Consider the following 15,479-nt stretch of genomic DNA (forward strand, 5'->3'; position numbering starts at 1 on the left):
GTACCATGTGACTGTCCAGTGTTTGGAGTGATATTGAATCCCAGGGAGCCATATTTTTTTCATTTGGACAATAGCAAAGGGAGGTAACTTTATGTGCTAAAAGCATTGGGCAGAGGTTGCTGCTCTGATTATCATTTGTTCTCTGTGTTTCTGTAAACATTGACGAGGAAATGTGGACGGGGGAATAAGTTTCATTATTTGTTGATTTCCAAATTTTGCACAATACTAAAGCAAAGATCTGAAGCGACTTAGAAATATATAAGCATTGGATACAGAGTTCATTGCCAGCTGAGAATAGGGCGTTCAAAAGAACTTCCTCCAGGCCGACTGAATTTGTAGGCCTGTGTGTGTCTTCAATCTTCATTTATGTGCAAGGAAGTGGTATTTTTCTTGTCGAATGTGGATTTCTAACATAACATAACATAATGTGGACTCGTACAACACCATTCCACAGTGTACAAAATACTTCACAATAATATTATAGTACATGTAGGTAAATAACATTAAAAGGTTCACTGTTAAAACGTATAAATGTATGTACCCTGGTAAATAATATCAGAACATGCACCATATAAAGATATGAATATGCAGAAGAAATAAACTAATATGAGAAAGTCTTATTTAGAACATGCGAACATGTGAGAAATTGACAGCTGGCATGGTGAAAGACCATACATATAGCTCGGAAATATCAGAGTATTTTGAATTCTGGCAGTCGTTGTATGAGTATTCTTGAATACGGTGTAAAACATCAATCAAAGGAATCAATAAATCAGAGAATTTTGTGGTGTGACAAGGCAGTACAGTTCAATTGTGTGAGGATATTATGACAATTTCAGTATAAAAGAGAAAGATATTTTTGTCTATCCTCACAGATTTAATTTCTCTGTAGTTTTGTTCTCTGTCTTTTCAGTATGTTTCTGGATAACACTTCATTTATGATCTGACTACATCTACATGTAATAATGGCAACTTTACAAGGGGAGATAATTCAGTCTTCATTTAAATAGACAGTGACGTGTGATGTAGTAAGCTTGTGGCAGTTTTAAATGGCCAGTCAGTGATAGTTGTCCATGTCTAAAATGGGGTAATGGAAGGGACGAAAGTTCTTTATGTGTTAGAAACTAATCATGCTTAGAAATGTGTCATGTGAAGCAGGATACAAACTAAATGATTTTTATGGAAAGAATTAAAGTCACTTCAGTTTGTTTTCAGAGTTTAGGGCTGTTATTGTACATTGTCTATTCCAAAAAAGTGATTTACATTATTTTAGTCCTTACATTACATCTATAAATAAATAAGAAAAATTGACATGAAAAACATAAATCAAAATTTAAAATTAGGAATGGAGTGAAAAAAATACAAGAAAACATTTGTGGTTATTGCTGCAGATCATTTTAAATATTTACACTTAACTTATAATTCCTTTAAATTGTACCTGATCCAACAGTTTGATGCCTGCTAAATGTTAAAACCTGATCAGCTAAAACCTGGAACTGATTTGTGTTTACAAGTAAGCCATGAATTCCTATTGGTTTCAGGAAACTGGAAGCTGATGAGAAATCATTACGGTCACTGAGTGCTTCTGGTCAGTCGGGTCAGTCGCACTCTCGCAAAGGCTCCGGCTCTAGCATTCTGTCCAATGCCTCCGCTAACAGCCATGTCAGCAATCTGGCCAATGATGAAGACTCCGGTAAGTTAGAACATAGGGCTTTTGTGAATATCATTTAATTGTTGTACCCATAAACTCTAAAGTGGGACGGAGAATTTTTGGATAACATTGCTGTCCTGTGTGGTCTTGCATAAAGTTTGCTGCACATCACTTTTGACTTGCCATTACCATGGCCTATACATCATACATGGGCGACTTGGTTTGCTTTGGTTAGGTACTTGGTTTCCTCTACCCTCCAAAAATAGCTGCCATGTTTAAAGGAAACAATTCTTGACTATGGTTTTAAGCAACAGTCAGATCAAAGAAATCTACAATGTTGTTTTTCACACTAACTAATAGCAAAAAAAGCGGCCTGCAGAAGGTCGTGGGTTTCCCTGGGACGTCATATAAATGATATATTCTTGAGTACAGCATAAAACAACAATCAAATAAATGGATAATAACAAAAAAATCAATAACCTTTGTGTTTGCTGATTATCATTTGTTGTCTCAGCCACGTTTCTTCGAACCCACCATATCGTTTCTTCGAACCCACCATATCGTTTCTTCGAACCCACCATATCGTTTCTTCGAACCCACCATATCTTTTCTTAATTTCCTCTGGTACTTTGTCAGTGTATTTTTTTTGTCTAACCTTTGTATATATCCACATTTTCTTTTTCTCCCTCTTCACCTTTGTTTGTTACCGAAAAGTGTTGCAGAAATTCATGTAAATAATTTACATATAGGCTTGGCTGAAATTTTGACAATGTTGAAAGGAGAATTGGTACGTGTGTTAAAGGCTCAAGGATTTATTTATTTTTTTTGATTGGAGTTTTACGCCGTACTCAAGAATATTTCATTTATACAACGATAGCCAGCAGTATGGTGGGAGCTTGGAGGAAACCCACAACCATCATCAGGCTGCTGGCAGACCTTCTCACGTACATGTATGAACGGAGATCAAGGATTGTACATGCACTCGAGTGTCTAATATAAGCAGGCAATAATGTACATGTATATTTGCCCAAAGTAAACAAAGCTAATGCCTGCTTTGTATTGATTGCTCATCTCCTACATCAAATAGTTTCAGCGGGGTTTCCTAACATAGCCGTTGCAATTTCCCTCTAACCATATGCATTGAAGTAGTACATGTGAAGCTTCCCTCTGTGTCTGTATCATCCTTTAGAATTCTTTGAGAAAAAATTCTGAAAACTTAGCTGACATTTTCTTTTTGGTGTGCAAGCATCAAATATGAACTCGTGCTGGCTTGACGGTTTCAAGCCGTGATGTGAATTAATCTGCAAAAAAAAAGAAGCGTAGAAAAAAGCAACCAAATTACGTCAAAAAATGTTACATGAAATATTGGCCAATCTTGACGCAGTGTTGCCATGGAAACAGCATGTAGTATACCTCACTATATCTGGAAATGAGCAACGACATGTCTTCTCAAATATCATTTTTGCTGTTTGAGTTATGAGGTTCAGGCTTGGATTAATATGTCCAAGACAAACATTCTTTTTTTCCTTTCATGAACTGAATGTGGGCCAACTTAGGTTAACAAGGAAGTCCATGGTCCATGTTGTTTTTTATGTATATAGGGTTCTGCTTTGTCATTTGCTGGCATTTTTGAAGTGACTTCCTGGTTCATTGTATATCACTTTGTGATGTTGAAAGGATGTTGCTAGTTTATTGAAATGAATCTATTGAGGTGAAATGAAGGGGATTTTTTTTTAAGATCAACATGATGCAACATGAAATACATCTAGCATCAAGTTGATTGCATTTCACTGTAAAGTGAAAAAAACACCAGTTGCTAATGACATTAGATTTTTTTTTAGGAAAACAAGAAACAAAAATAAGCATGGAGCAATTAGTCTGTATTATGTTAGTTATACTTTTGGAAATTACAATGTTGTGTTAAACTGTAAATTTTTAATCAGTTCACTCATTTTTAAATCAGTTGCTGATAACATTAGATATGGGTTGGGAAACAACAGGAAAAATTAATCTGTATCAAGTTACAGTCATATTTCATTTCAAAATTACAATGTGGTGGTGTTTCTGTTCACCATAATGCTGGATGCCAGCGTATAAATGAAATAGTCTTGTATCATGTATATATATAACACTAATCGAGTAAATAAATAGACACTGTGGTGTTTAACACTAACCATTCATTTAGCCACTTTGGTCTCATCACAACCTACATGTATAGCCACTGTGGTCCCATCTCAACCCTTAGCCACTTTGGTCCCATCTCAACCCTTAGCCACTTTGGTCCCATCTCAACCCTTAGCCACTTTGGTCTCATCACAACCTAAAGCCACTTTGGTCCCATCTCAACCCTTAGCCACTTTGGTCCCATCTCAACCCTTAGCCACTTTGGTTCCATCACAACCTAAAGCCACTTCGGTCCCATTTCAACCCGTAGCCACTTCGGGCCCATCACAATCCGTAGCCACTTCGGTCACAACACAACCCTTAGCCACTTCGGGCCCATCACAGCCCGTAGCCACTTCGGTCACAACACAATCCTTAGCCACTTTGGTTCCATCACAATCCTTAGCCACTCCAGTTACATTACACCCTGAGCCACTTTTGTGCTGAACTCTGAGTGGTGACATTCGTACAGTACAACAAAAAATGACCACCATACCACACGCATTACTACTGCAGTTGGAATGCATTCCACATGAGTATCACACGCATATAAATGTCGTTATAAAAAGAAAACTTTTTAGAAAAACAGGCAATAATTCAGTGTATTTCACCACTCAGAGTTCATCATATCTTTGTCCCAGGCTAAGATTTGAATCCACACCTTGATGGTTAAGACTCAGCCCTCTGGCCAACACATTTTAGTAAATTGAGATTGACTATATATAGGGTATAATTATTCTGAGGAAGAAAAATAAAACAGTGCTCAATACAATGAAAAATTAAATACATGTACCACACTCATACGACACGCGTGTTCATAGTGGTCACTTTTTTGTTGTATCGTACATGTATTTAATTTTTCATTGTATTGAGCACTGTTTTATTTCTCTTCGTCGGAATTATTATACAACTGTGTTGGCCAGTGGGCTGAGTCTTAACCATCATGGTGTGGATTCAGATCTTAGCCTGGGACAAAGATATGGATTCTGTCTCTGTATCAACTAATCATGGGCCTTAGTGGAGTTAAAAGGGCAATAGTGGTCTTCCTGTTAGGTCTTGCACAGATTTGGGGACTTGCCAAAGGTCATGATATATGCTATGCACTCAGGTTTCATCCACTGGCCGTGATGATAAGATTCTTGATATCAGAAGATATAATTAATTAAAAATATATCGTAGTTTATTTCAGAATATTGCTGTTTTCATGCTTTCTACAGCTCAGCTGACAGAGTCGTTATGGGAGACATGGGGCAGAGTTGTTAACGAATGGGACACTGTCAAGAAAAAAACAGGATATGTCAGGGTAAGTTATTGCTTTGTTGAATGGTGATCAGACATTGTTAGCTCTTCCAAATGTTGTACTGTCTTTTGTCACCTTGTCTCATACATGTACATGTGCCTAAATAAAGACCTTGCAAACATGTGAATAGGTTGAAAAAATGCAGTAACAGAAAACGGCAACATACACGAGATCAGTGATCTCTGAAATGTTCGTGTTACCCCATATATTTGAAAAAGCTCATGTACGGAATGCAATAAACCAATCCGAATTCACACACATCATTCATTTGAATAACGAAGTATTGGTATGAATTTCAAACTTTATAATGGTTCTCCGACTAAACTGTCATCTGGATGTGCGTATTGCATGTGCATGTGCATAATGCAAGACAGGCAAGGTTCTGTGAAACTGTTTGAAAATGGGTTCTTTTGCCAGCAAAAGGATTGCATGGAGAGTTTTGTAATATCAGCCATGCAGGCTGTTAGTATGTTCTCGTTGCCAAACTGCCAGCTCACTTTTAGCCTACTTGTAGCTTGCTTCTACCATACCAATACCACCACCCCACTCCAACAATTCGTGTGTGGGACAGGTTTTATGTGGCCTACATGTATACTCTAAGTTTTCAACCATTTCTAAGACTAAAACACTTTTTTCAGTGGATTTTTTGCATACGTGTATTATGAAAATGACGCCAGAAATGATTTGTTTATGTCACTAAAGATGCAAGCTCCATAAAATTGCTCAGATTATTTCTCTACGCTCCATAGTTCTCTCAGATTGTTTCAAAATAATTCGATGCAGAGGTGGCTGAAGAATTAGTGTATTTGAGAAATCTTGTGTTTTGATGGACAGCAGCTCATGAATATCGAAGGTACTTCATGTGTCCTTGTCTGTGGTGTGTTTATGTAGCCTGTTCAGGATATAGCACACCATCCTGTGTCGGTGATGTTCTTTTCATATTTCTGGCTACTTGGAGGCAGGGGAGTCGAGGTTCAAATGGTACCTGTTGGAAGAAGGAATCTGGAGACAAGGGCAGATTCACAATAGCTGGACATCTGCACAAATGTCATCATGTTGTACCCAGTCTCTTGTTAAGTGAATAGGCCGTGTTAAAAGTTATAGGATATCAAATCTGACTAACAAAACGACTGATAGACAGAGCTACTTATAAATCGGTTTGCTGCAACTAAAGATTTTAGCTTGTGAGCTGTACTCCTAAAGCATTCAACAGATTTTCTGGGATCTTTACAGGTTTCAAATATATGTGCTTCTTATATGCGTTCAGCAGTGACTGAATTGCTTTCCAAAATTATTCACTTCTTAAAGATGGAATCTAGACTTCACAAAAATGAGAACTTGTCATCATATATACATGTATGTATGGGTTTCCAAAAAACTGTATTAAAGTGCTAGGGTGACCAACGCAATGTATACATGTCCTTTTTGGGTTCATGCGGGGATTTTAAAATGTTACATCTCTGGGTGAGTGTAACGCATGATAAAGTATCATCATTTGATAACCTGCCTGTTGTTTTTGTCAAAGCAGTATTTTTGGTCAACATTTAATTAGAAACTAATTTTGGAATTGAATTTAAATATTGTAACAATAATTAACATACAATGGTCACAATAACATGAACAATTGGCATTATTAAGAATGGCATCATCAATTGTGGTAGAAAAAATGTTCTCTATTGTATTTGCTGAATGTCATGTTGATGTAACAAATGTAACTGATATTTAATAGTATGAAGTTATTTGCTATGGTTACGTGTGAAGTTGAGCCGAGACAGCTGTGTATGACACAGGATAAACGTGTGAAGTTGAGCCGAGACAGCTGTGTATGACCCAGGATAAACGTGTGAAGTTGAGCTGAGACAGCTGTGTATGACCCAGGTTAAACGTGTAAAGTTGAGCTGAGACAGCTGTGTATGACCCAGGATAAACGTGTGAAGTTGCGCTGAGACAGCTGTGTATGACCCAGAATAAACATGTGAAGTTGTGTATGACCCAGGATAAACGTGTGAAGTTGAGCTGAGACAGCTGTATGACCCAGGATAAACGTGTGATGTTGAGCTGAGACAGCTGTGTATGACCCAGAATAAACGTGAAGTTGTGTATGACCCAGAATAAACTTGTGAAGTTGTGTATGACCCAGAATAAATGTGTGAAGTTGTGTATGACCCAGGATAAACATTTGAAGTTGAGCTGGGACAGCTGTGTATGACCCAGGCTAAACGTGTGAAGTTGAGCTGAGACAGCTGTGTATGACCCAGGATAAACATGTGAAGTTGAGCTGAGACAGCTGCGTATGACCCAGGATAAACGTGTGAAGTTAAGCTGAGACAGCTGTGTATGACCCAGGAAAAACGTTTGAAGTTGAGCTGAGACAGCTGTGTATGACCCAGAATAAACTTGTGAAGTTGTGTATGACCCAGGATAAACGTGTAAAGTTGAGCTGAGACAGCTGTGTATGACCCAGGATAAACGTGTGAAGTTGAGCTGAGACAGCTGTGTATGACCCAGAATAAATGTGTGAAGTTGTGTATGACCCAGGATAAACGTGTAAAGTTGAGCTGAGACAGCTGTGTATGACCCAGGATAATCGTGTGAAGTTGAGCTGAGACAGCTGTGTATGACCCAGAATAATCGTGTGAAGTTGAGCTGAGACAGCTGTGTATGACCCAGGATAAACGTGTGAAGTTGAGCTGAGACAGCTGTGTATGACCCAGAATAAACGTGTGAAGTTGTGTATGACTCAGAATAAACGTGTGAAGTTGTGTATGACCCAGGATAAACGTGTAAAGTTGAGCTGAGACAGCTGTGTATGAGCCAGGATAATCATGTGAAGTTGAGCTGAGACAGCTGTGTATGACCCAGGATAAGCATGTGAAGTTGAGCTGAGACAGCTGTGTATGACCCAGGTAAAACATTTGAAGTTGAGCTGAGACAGCTGTGTATGACCCAGAATAAACATGTGAAGTTGAGCTGAGACAGCTGTGTATGACCCAGAATAAACATGCAGGGGAATCCCACAAATATCCCAGTTACAATTAATTTTTTTCTTTTTCTTTTTCCTTTACTCCAGGCAAGTTGTATTCTAGGTCTATTCTTTATGCAACATAATAGCAGTATTTGTGGGAAGATTTCTTCTCAAATTTACAGAAATGAGTACATAATCTCTGAAGGGTGCGGTTTTGAGGTTCCTGATATCCGGGCATTGATTGTTTGTATTATTTCTATGGCTTATGAACGTCCTGCGGTGCATCAGATGAGTAAGTCTTCCCAAACAACACAGTCTTGATGTCATCTTCTTTCTGAATGAAAGTGACGCAGGTGATGATATTTTAAGTAGATTTGATCAGGTCTTCATATTTGCAGTTTGGGTGAATTTTTGCCTGTCAATGTGGTGTACGTTTTGTGCTCCTTTTGTCAATATTTATTTTATTTATTTGATTGGTGTTTTTATGGCATACACAAGAATACTTATGCAATGGCAGTCAGCATTATGGTTGGGAGGAAACCGGGCAGAACCTGGGGGAAACCCATGACCATCTGCAGGTTGCTGACAGACCCCTTTTGCCAATAAAAAGTTTGTGCATCATTTCTGATTCATCAGTTACAGTGCCTGCCGGTGGTTTAATTGGTGTGGCGAATAGTTTGTGCATCATTTCTGATTCATCAGTTACAGTGAGTGCCAGTGGTTTAATTGGTGTGGCGAAAAGTTTGTGCATCATGTCTGATTCATAAGTTACAGTGAGTGCCAGAGGTTTAATTGGTGTGGCGAAAAGTTTGTGCATCATTTCTGATTTATCAGTTACAGTGAGTGCCAGTGGTTTAATTGGTGTGGCAAAAAGTTTGTGCATCATTTCTGATTCATCAGTTACAGTGAGTGCCAGTGGTTTAATTGGTGTGGCTAAAAGTTTGTGCTTCATTTCTGATTCATCAGTTACAGTGAGTGCCAGAGGTTTAATTGGTGTGGCGAAAAGTTTGTGCATCATTTCTGATTCATCAGTTACAGTGAGTGCCGGTGGTTTAATTGGTGTGCCGAAAAGTTTGTGCATCATGTCTGATTTATCAGTTACAGTGAGTGCCAGTGGTTTAATTGGTGTGGCTAAAAGTTTGTGCATCATTTCTGATTCATCAGTTACAGTGAGTGCCAGTGGTTTAATTGGTGTGGCTAAAAGTTTGTGCATCATTTCTGATTCATCAGTTACAGTGCCTGCCGGTGGTTTAATTGGTGTGGTGAAAAGTTTGTGCATCATGTCTGATTCATCAGTTACAGTGCCTGCCGGTGGTTTAATTGGTGTGGTGAAAAGTTTGTGCATCATGTCTGATTCATCAGTTACAGTGAGTGCCAGAGGTTTAATTGGTGTGGCGAAAAGTTTGTGCATCATTTCTGATTCATCAGTTACAGTGAGTGCCGGTGGTTTAATTGGTGTGCCTAAAAGTTTGTGCATCATGTCTGATTTATCAGTTACAGTGAGTGCCAGAGGTTTAATTGGTCTGGCTAAAAGTTTGTGCATCATTTCTGATTCATCAGTTACAGTGAGTGCCAGTGGTTTAATTGGTGTGGCTAAAAGTTTGTGCGTCATTTCTGATTCATCAGTTACAGTGCCTGCCGGTGGTTTAATTGGTGTGGTGAAAAGTTTGTGCATCATTTCTGATTCATCAGTTACAGTGAGTGCCAGAGGTTTAATTGGTGTGGCGAAAAGTTTGTGCATCATTTCTGATTCATCAGTTACAGTGAGTGCCGGTGGTTTAATTGGTGTGCCTAAAAGTTTGTGCATCATGTCTGATTTATCAGTTACAGTGAGTGCCAGAGGTTTAATTGGTCTGGCTAAAAGTTTGTGCATCATTTCTGATTCATCAGTTACAGTGAGTGCCAGTGGTTTAATTGGTGTGGCTAAAAGTTTGTGCGTCATTTCTGATTCATCAGTTACAGTGCCTGCCGGTGGTTTAATTGGTGTGGTGAAAAGTTTGTGCATCATTTCTGATTCATCAGTTACAGTGAGTGCCAGAGGTTTAATTGGTGTGGCGAAAAGTTTGTGCATCATTTCTGATTCATCAGTTACAGTGAGTGCCGGTGGTTTAATTGGTGTGCCGAAAAGTTTGTGCATCATGTCTGATTTATCAGTTACAGTGAGTGCCAGTGGTTTAATTGGTGTGGCTAAAAGTTTGTGCATCATTTCTGATTCATCAGTTACAGTGAGTGCCAGTGGTTTAATTGGTGTGGCTAAAAGTTTGTGCATCATTTCTGATTCATCAGTTACAGTGCCTGCCGGTGGTTTAATTGGTGTGGTGAAAAGTTTGTGCATCATTTCTGATTCATCAGTTACAGTGAGTGCTTATGGTTTAATTGGTGTGGTGAAAAGTTTGTGCATCATGTCTGATTCATCAGTTACAGTGCATGCTAGTTCCATGTGGGAGGAAAGCAGTGACCATCCTTAGGCTGCTGACAGGTATAAGTCCAAAGGTTTTTCAGGTATAAATGTTAGACATAGTGTTCAAGTTCTACTGACGCTGGAAATCTTCAAGCTTTTTTTTTTTTCATGAAAAGAAATAAAACGAAGGCAGATGGCACAGACCTGAGCGCAAACGAAAGAATTCTTACTGTCAAAAATTAAAATATTCTCTGAAAACCCTCAACTCTATACAACCACCGTACATAAAAAATGCGCCGGGTTGGGTCAGTGTCGTCAGACATTGCTCATGTGATTACAACACCTGTGTACACAGAAGTATTTGTGCATTAACCAGTACAGTGAGGGTTTTCTGGGAAAGAGCTGTCTGGTACACATACACTTTAATAAAATGGGCAAGTGTGACCTATTTTATTATTTTTTTGAAAATTCCCCTCCCCCCCCCCCCCCCCCCCCCAAAAAAAAGGGATTTAAAGGGAAAAAACTATTCAGTAAACAGGAGCAAAGAATAGGGGGTGAAAAGTCAAATGCTGTGTGTCACATGTAGTGTGGGATGGGCTTTATCCCCACGTTTGTTAATGAAGGATTTATTTACGCCTATGTGAGCTCTGCACCCACCATTATACTACTGAAAGCTGATGAATCAGAGCCTTGTTGTGGGTTACCCCTGTAGTGCAAGATAGTGTCAGTAGAAATGCAGTCGTTAACTGCATGACGCATACTGTATGAACAGTTTTACTCGCCCAACCTCTAGCTTTGTGAACAGTGTCTCTGGCAGGTACATGTGCACGTATATGCTTACACTCTGTAGTTTTCCGCCCAGATCGAGACGTCAAACTCTAGACAGTTCAGGGTGTTAACAAGTGTGGGGTGACTTGGGCGTTGGCATGTGTCACAGAAAAGTGTGTTACCCCAGATACTCCTTGTTATCTCTATCCATAAAGTGACTGCTATTAAGTATACGAAGTGCATACTGTAATTCTTCAACCTTTTCACATGTTTGCAAGGTGTTTATTCAGGCCTGTTCTAAGGCATTATTCTATGTTAACTGATAAAATTATACTTTTATGAAAAGCCCGAGCACTGGCCAACCCAACCAAAGTAGCTTTGCGTCTAAAATCCAATTAAAAATGTGCATAAATTTTGACTTTAAGTCGTTATTTCATATAGGAATAATGGTAATTCTGGAGTACAGCACTAAACAACAATAATGAGAATTATTCTTCATTGTGGTAATAAAACACAAATCAAACCAGAAGTTGATTAGTTCTTTTTAATAGTGATTGTTTGCATAAAACTGTTTTAGATTTGGGTCAAAAATTGTAAATTAAAATGTTGGGGTTGAAATGAGGAGACACTAATTTTCACACTGAAAAAAAAAGTAGAAAGGACCTGGTATGGTAAGACTGGGAATCAGCCCCAGAGCGAGAAATTGTGCACCTCAAGAAGCGAAACTGACTAAGTTGTGAGTGACACTCTGGTAGGTAAGGCCACTTCTTTCTTTGGCTGTGTTTTAATCTTCTTTTCCTGTTATATGACAGGCATGCGACTTATAAAGCTCCAGACACTGAAGCGATGTTTTGGTCGAAAAATGGTATCCTACTCCAGGCACACAGAAATACAATTTTTTACATTAAACACTGCAGATCACTGCACCACGCTGGTAACTTTCTGAAAAATTCTTGAGCTATGCACCAGTCGATTAGAAAAATATATAAAAATGTAATTTTCAGCCTTATAGTTCCGCTGCGCATGTTAATATTAATTATAGCTAGATGACCCCATGTGCTCTCCTCAAGGATTCATGTATGATTTTGCTGTTTGTTGCCACACATTATGTAATACCATACCTTATATCATGCCTTAAGAATTGTCCATTCTATTTCATGATAACACTTTTAATTTTTTTAAAATTGTTACAACTGATGTAAAAAAAAAACCCATAAAATATACATTGGCATTTGGTTAGAAAAGTACAGTGCTCCTGAATTCCATAGAGTTTTCGCATTGCCAAAGTGTTTTATAGTGTATCTACCCTGAAATTTGTCCCCAAAAAGCCAAACAAGGTCATGAAATGTTGGTACTGATCTTACATTTTGTCTGTATATCGTCCTATCCTCAAAATGACTTTTAAACCTGTGGGTGGTCATGGATTCCCCCCCGTGCTCTGCCCAGTTTCCTCCCACCATAATGCTGGCCGCCGTTGTATAAGTGAAATATTCTTGAGTATGGCATTAAACACCAATCAAATAAATAAATAAAAATGCCTTTTAGAACAGATATCAGATAGTGATGGGTGAACCAATATACTTGTATATCACAGACAATATTTTACATGTAAGTCAGTGTAAAAAAATGAGTTCACCTATGGGCCCAATGGAAAGAAGGGGAATTCCCCATAAGATTTTCAGAAATGTGTCAAATCTGTCTGCTCTTGACGTGGTAGTCAACCAGGAAGTGACAAATTATGACTCTCAGACAGCAACTATATATTATCCGTGTGATTTATTAACACCATGACCTTAATTGTTAAGGTTTTGACTTCCTGAATTTTGAAATTTTAATTCTTTTAAGCTTTTTAGGTTACATGTACATTCATTGCAAGGCATTAGTTTGTTGTTGGGAGTTTTGTAAACACCCGGCAGTATCCTAAAACCTCCAAAATTTACCAACCAGTCTCATTTTCTTTTTCTTTGTTTATACAACGCTCTTTTTGTATAAGGTCATGCACAAGATTATTCATACAGTTACTTAAATGCATCAGAGATCTGGAGAATATAGCCGTGCAGAATATGTTCAATGCTAGTGGGGTTGGGGTGTTAAAAATCTAAAAAAATTATAAAGATACTTGTCTTTCATTTCATGGTATATTTTGTAATCCCATGAGGTGGTGCAGGGCCCAGGTCGTGTGGATTAGTCGTGGGAGGCAAGGTGGCATATTTTTGTAATCCCTTGAGGTGGTTTAGGGCCGGGGTCGTGTGGATTAGCAGTGGGAGGGCAGGTGGCATATTTTGTAATCCCTTGGGGTGGTTTAGGGCCGGGGTCATGTGGATTAGCAGTGGGAGGGAAGGTGGCATATTTTGTAATCCTGTGAGGTGGTTTAGGCCCGGGGTCGTGTGGATTAGCTGTGGGAGGGAAGGTGGCATATTTTGTAATCCCCTGAGGTGGTGTAGGGCCGGGGTCGTGTGGATTAGCAGTGGGAGGGAAGGTGGCATATTTTGTAATCCCTTGAGGTGGTTTAGGGCCGGGGTCGTGTGGATTAGCAGTTGGAGGGAAGGTGGCATATTTTGTAATCCCCTGAGGTGGTGCAGGGCTGGGGTCGTGTGGATTAGCAGTGGGAGGGAAGGTGGCATATTTTGTAATCCCTTGAGGTGGTTTAGGGCCGGGGTCGTGTGGATTAGCAGTGGGAGGGAAGGTGGCATATTTTGTAATCCCCTGAGGTGGTTTAGGGCTGGGGTTGTGTGGATTAGCAGGGGGAGGGAAGGTGGCATATTTTGTAATCCCCTGAGGTGGTTTAGGGCCGGGGTCGTGTGGATTAGCAGTGGGAGGGAAGGTGGCATATTTTGTAATCCCCTGAGGTGGTTTAGGGCCGGGGTCATGTGGATTAGCAGTGGGAGGGAAGGTGGCATATTTTGTAATCCCCTGAGGTGGTGCAGGGCCGGGGTTGTGTGGATTAGCAGGGGGAGGGAAGGTGGCATATTTTGTAATCCCCTGAGGTGGTTTAGGGCCGGGGTCGTGTGGATTAGCAGTGGGAGGGAAGGTGGCATATTTTGTAATCCCCTGAGGTGGTTTAGGGCCGGGGTCGTGTGGATTAGCAGTGGGAGGGAAGGTGGCATATTTTGTAATCCCTTGAGGTGGTTTAGGGCTGGGGTCGTGTGGATTAGCAGTGGGAGGGAAGGTGGCATAGTTTGTAATCCCCTGAGGTGGTGCAGGGCCGGGGTCATGTGGATTAGCAGTGGGAGGGAAGCTGGCATATTTTGTAATCCCTTGAGGTGGTGCAGAGCCTTAAGCCATTAATTGTTAGGTCAGAAATGGATTGTAGCACAGCATCTACATTTTTGTATCTATTTTTCCTGAATTTGTCATGGTATGTTTCATGCGATGTATGACATCATAATGAGCTGCGAAAGGAATATTTGAAGTCGATAAAAATGACATTAGGGTCCTGGGGCACGTTTCACAAAGCGTGCTCAGCATTGCATATGTAACTTCCATGGTAACCAGTACTGTAGGTGTTATGTTGCCATGGTAGTCACATCTACGTTCGCTTTGTGAAAGGGGCCCCTGCTGTGGAGCATTTGACAGGTCCCCAAAATTGATTGACAGTGAAAGTGCTTAAATTTGTAACGTTTCTGACTAACACTTACGTCAATAAAACAACCTTCATCTTTACATACATGTATATGTATAGGTGTTTTGTACTTGATCAGCATTCATTGGACAACTCTCTGCAGTTACTTATAACAAGTGTTTGTACAGTGTATAAGGGTGAGAACCTAGCAGCCAATGTTAATCCGACCAGTGAGCCCACTAATCAATCTGTGATGTCGTCTTAAGTCGCATAGCATGGTAATTAGTTGGTGGAAAATGGATCCAAGTAATGTTATTTATGATAGTATGCCTTCATGTAATGATTTATGTGACATGGAAGGCATATCTAGAAAACATTTGGAAGGTTCTGATTTTAAATGTGTCTTGAATGCATGAATAAGCATTTTGTAAATGCAACTCAAAATGATGGTTCTCTAGGTGCTTCTAAATCTTTGAATGAAAGAAATTTGTATGAAAGCAACTTTCTAGTGGTAAACCCTCATATTTTTATCCAATTTACGTGCCAGTTTTAAAACAGCTTGATTAGTTTGGGCAACCAGAAGTTTAGGAGCCAAAACATTCTCCAAAACTAAAATGGCTATGGTTAAGGACCCATTAATTAAAGCATTAATTAATATGGTATAAATTA

At 39.4% G+C, this 15,479-nt stretch overlaps 1 protein-coding gene across 1 annotated transcript in view; it reads left to right on the plus strand.

Moving 5' to 3' along the window:
• The window catches only part of LOC135480234 (ecotropic viral integration site 5 ortholog-like), a 99,081-nt gene that overhangs the window by 26,669 nt on the left and 56,933 nt on the right, over window positions 1-15,479 (plus strand). The window contains 2 exon segments of the mRNA XM_064760012.1: window positions 1,542-1,693; window positions 5,032-5,117. Of these exon segments, the coding sequence (XP_064616082.1) occupies window positions 1,542-1,693; window positions 5,032-5,117 (238 nt within the window).

Source organism: Liolophura sinensis, chromosome 13 (genome assembly GCF_032854445.1).
Source record: "Liolophura sinensis isolate JHLJ2023 chromosome 13, CUHK_Ljap_v2, whole genome shotgun sequence".
Lineage (NCBI taxonomy): Eukaryota > Metazoa > Mollusca > Polyplacophora > Chitonida > Chitonidae > Liolophura > Liolophura sinensis.